Source organism: Mizuhopecten yessoensis, unplaced genomic scaffold, assembly GCF_002113885.1.
Source record: "Mizuhopecten yessoensis strain PY_sf001 unplaced genomic scaffold, ASM211388v2 scaffold4615, whole genome shotgun sequence".
NCBI classification, from domain to species: domain Eukaryota; kingdom Metazoa; phylum Mollusca; class Bivalvia; order Pectinida; family Pectinidae; genus Mizuhopecten; species Mizuhopecten yessoensis.
Genome location: NW_018405635.1, coordinates 353,613 through 357,954, shown reverse-complemented (window position 1 = coordinate 357,954; position 4,342 = coordinate 353,613). Strand labels below are relative to the sequence as shown.

At 38.4% G+C, this 4,342-nt stretch overlaps 1 protein-coding gene across 1 annotated transcript in view; it reads left to right on the top strand.

Moving 5' to 3' along the window:
* The window catches only part of LOC110449457 (leucine-rich repeat and coiled-coil domain-containing protein 1-like), a 43,377-nt gene that overhangs the window by 7,612 nt on the left and 31,423 nt on the right, over positions 1–4,342 (top strand). The window contains exons 6-7 of the mRNA XM_021496333.1: positions 3,186–3,274; positions 3,905–3,979. Coding sequence (XP_021352008.1) covers positions 3,186–3,274; positions 3,905–3,979 — 164 coding nt within the window. The remainder of the gene's footprint in view (positions 1–3,185; positions 3,275–3,904; positions 3,980–4,342) is intronic.

The window sequence follows — 4,342 nt, the reverse complement described above, 5'->3', positions numbered from 1 at the left end:
TATCTCTGGGAGAGTTCATATACAGCAAGGTACATATCTCTGGGAGAGTTCATATACAGCAAGGTACGTATCTCAGGGAGAGTTCATATACAGCAAGGTACATATCTCTGGGAGAGTTCATATACAGCAAGGGACGTATCTCTGGGAGAGTTCATTTACAGCAAGGTACGTATCTCTGGGAGAGTTCATTTACAGCAAGGTACGTATCTCTTGGAGAGTTCATATACAGCAAGGTCGTATCTCTGGGAGAGTTCATATACAGTAAGGTACATATCTCTGGGAGAGTTCATATACAGCAAGGTACATATCTCTGGGAGAGTTCATATACAGCAAGGTACGTATCTCTGGGAGAGTTCATATACAGCAAGGTACGTATCTCTAGGAGAGTTCATATACAGCGAGGTACGTATCTCTGGGAGAGTTCATATACAGCAAGGTATGTACAATGTATCTCTAGGAGAGTTAATAAACAGCAAGGTACGTATCTCTGGGAGCACTGTATAAGGATAGTTAGGTGATCATATGCAACAAGGAAGACAACTGGTATTACTGTAGGGACAGAATCCCAAACAGTAAGGTAGATAACTTAAGTAGTACAGTAGGGAAAGAAATTGAATATAAGGTAGAAGATACCATTACTGTGGAGAAGGGAATTCATACACTAAATTTCTTTACTGTTTTAAAGACAGGAACTCACACTGATAACTCGGGTAGCACTGTAGTGTAGGGGCGAAACTCATTCTGTGGGGACAGACACACAATTAACAAGGTAGATAAATCTGGAAGCTGTAGGGACAGGAATTCACTGGACAATACAGACAAATACAGTTGTACTGTGGGACAGTGGCGCTCACACAAATAACAAGGTAGATAACTCTGGTAGTACTGTAGGGACAGAAATTCACTGGACAATACAGACAAATGCAGTTGTATTGTGGGACAGTGGAGCTCACACAAATAACAAGGTAGATATCTCTGGTAGTACTGTAGGGACAAAAATTCACTGGACAATACGGACAAATACAGTTGTACTGTGGGACAGTGGAGCTCACACAAATAACAAGGTAGATAACTCTGTTAGTACTGTAGGGACAGGAATTTACTGGACAATACAGACAAATACAGTTGTATTGTGGGACAGTGGAGCTCACACAAATAACAAGGTAGATAACTCTGGTAGTACTGTAGGGACAGAAATTCACTGGACAATACAGACAAATACAGTTGTACTGTGGGACAGTGGAGCTCACACAAATAACAAGGTAGATAACTCTGGTAGTACTGTAGGGACAGAAATTCACTGGACAATACAGACAAATACAGTTGTACTGTGGGACAGTGGAGCTCACACAAATAACAAGGTAGATAACTCTGGTAGTACTGTAGGGACAGAAATTCACTGGACAATACAGACAAATACAGTTGTACTGTGGGACAGTGGAGCTCACACAAATAACAAGGTAGATAACTCTGGTAGTACTGTAGGGACAGAAATTCACTGGACAATACAGACAAATACAGTTGTACTGTGGGACAGTGGAGCTCACACAAATAACAAGGTAGATAACTCTGGTAGTACTGTAGGGACAGAAATTCACTGGACAATACAGACAAATACAGTTGTACTGTGGGACAGTGGAGCTCACACAAATAACAAGGTAGATAACTCTGGTAGTACTGTAGGGACAGAAATTCACTGGACAATACAGACAAATACAGTTGTACTGTGGGACAGTGGAGCTCACACAAATAACAAGGTAGATAACTCTGGTAGTACTGTAGGGACAGAAATTCACTGGACAATACAGACAAATACAGTTGTACTGTGGGACAGTGGAGCTCACACAAATAACAAGGTAGATAACTCTGGTAGTACTGTAGGGACAGAAATTCACTGGACAATACAGACAAATACAGTTGTACTGTGGGACAGTGGAGCTCACACAAATAACAAGGTAGATAACTCTGGTAGTACTGTAGGGACAGAAATTCACTGGACAATACAGACAAATACAGTTGTACTGTGGGACAGTGGAGCTCACACAAATAACAAGGTAGATAACTCTGGTAGTACTGTAGGGACAGAAATTCACTGGACAATACAGACAAATACAGTTGTACTGTGGGACAGTGGAGCTCACACAAATAACAAGGTAGATAACTCTGGTAGTACTGTAGGGACAGAAATTCACTGGACAATACAGACAAATACAGTTGTACTGTGGGACAGTGGAGCTCACACAAATAACAAGGTAGATAACTCTGGTAGTACTGTAGGGACAGAAATTCACTGGACAATACAGACAAATACAGTTGTACTGTGGGACAGTGGAGCTCACACAAATAACAAGGTAGATAACTATGGTAGTACTGTAGGGACAGAAATTCACTGGACAATACAGACAAATACAGTTGTATTGTGGGACAGTGGAGCTCACATGACAGGGTAGATAGATTTGGTAGTCATTTCAAACTTGATGAAAACAATAAACAACGAAAATCTAGCATACCTGCCAACCCCGGATATACTGAAAGAGGGTGATGACCCTCTTTTGAAAATTAAAAAAAGGGTCATAGCGCACGACGCCTTTTTTTCGCAATAAATATAAGAAAAGTAGATATTAAATTGGAACTTTAATATTGTAATAATGTGAAAGGTACATTCTACATTCATTGAACTGTTCTTCCAGCAGATCTAGCTGATCCTCATCCACAATACCTAATTTAAAGCTGTTATATACTGGATACTGTGTTTTCACAGGGATTTTTTAATGTCAATTAAAATGGTCCTGACAATAAGATGTCACATTCTACTCATATAAAATAACATTTTGTTTCTGTCAATTAAAATGGTCCTGACAATAGAAAGTCGCATCCTATTCATATAAAATATCAGTTTTATACGAGTAGGGTTTGAATTCTTATTGTCAGGATCATTTTTATCGACAGAAACTAATCATAAAATGCGTGTGCGTGTTTTTGAATGTCTTAGTAATGTCGTTTTTAGCACCAGATACAAGTGAAATATGCGATTTACAAAGAGTGCAGAATGCAGCGTTTGGTCCACGACCGCCGGACTTTATACACTATAACTCATTATTTCCAATTTAAATAGTTGAAAAAAAAAGATCTGTTGTATTGTGAAATTGTGATCACAATGAACATTGATTGTCTCCGTTGATCAGGTTCGTCTCTTGCCCAGGACAGAGGCAGGCTGGAGTCCAAGATAGAGACCCTCAAGTCAGAGCTGACCACGGTCAAGAAACAACTGGACGTAAGTAGAGGCAAGATGCTGACCACAAACTTAGAAATATTAAAAAACATCCTGACCATTGTCCAGTTTATACAAAATGTAGTTCTAGGGCACGCACATCTTAATCATTTACTATATGTAATAATTAAGCTTTTGAGCTAATAGCATTAATATTTGAAGTTCAACACTAGTGTCAACTGTCTAGATTCATAGATACATACCTGACAATGGCTTCAAAGGCAGTTTTTGGTGAGTTAAGTGGCATATAAAAGTGCTACAGGTGTCTGCTTTTGACAATCGGGGGTTTACAAGCCAAACTGGTGAAGCAGGTCAGGAACACCCCCCTGACTTTTTACACCATATATATCAAAGTCAACTAAAACCATACATTTTTCCAAAGTTAAATATCTTGAATTTCATTCAATAAAGAAATGTCATTATTTTCGCTTTTAAATTACTCAGAGGCACCGTGTTTCACCAGAACAAATTTTAGGTAGGGATTACAATTGTATGAAACACTTAATTGCTGATTGGCTGATTTAGTATACTTTCCTTTCAATAGCTTTTATCATTATGCATAAACATACATGATTCTATTAACTCATGTGCATTAAGGAAGATTTTGTTTCTTTATCTGTGCTTCTTACACAGAGGGAGACAGATGCTCTGAAGATTAAAACAAAAATGCTGGAGGATCAGACAGAAACTATCAGAAAGCTTAAAGAGGTAAGTCTTTTATGTAATTTATTTAATGATTCCACGAAAAAAAACCATACAAATAGGGAGATTGCAAAAAAAAATAAAAAATCGCTTTAGTACCGAACAATCACTAAAATTAGGAATAAAGGGAAAACCTGCGTGAAATGTTGTATGTTGATGCAGAAAACCAGGCAAAGTAAATAGTTTTACTGCGACATAGGACTGTTGGTACAAATATTAGACGGTATAAAATAACCCTTAATGAAGGTGGCGACACACAGGGAAAAGTATGTATAAAACCCTTAACTGGGACAAACTTACAGACACACAGGGAAAAGTATGTATAAAACCCTTAACTGGGACAAACTTACAGACACACAGGGAAAAGTA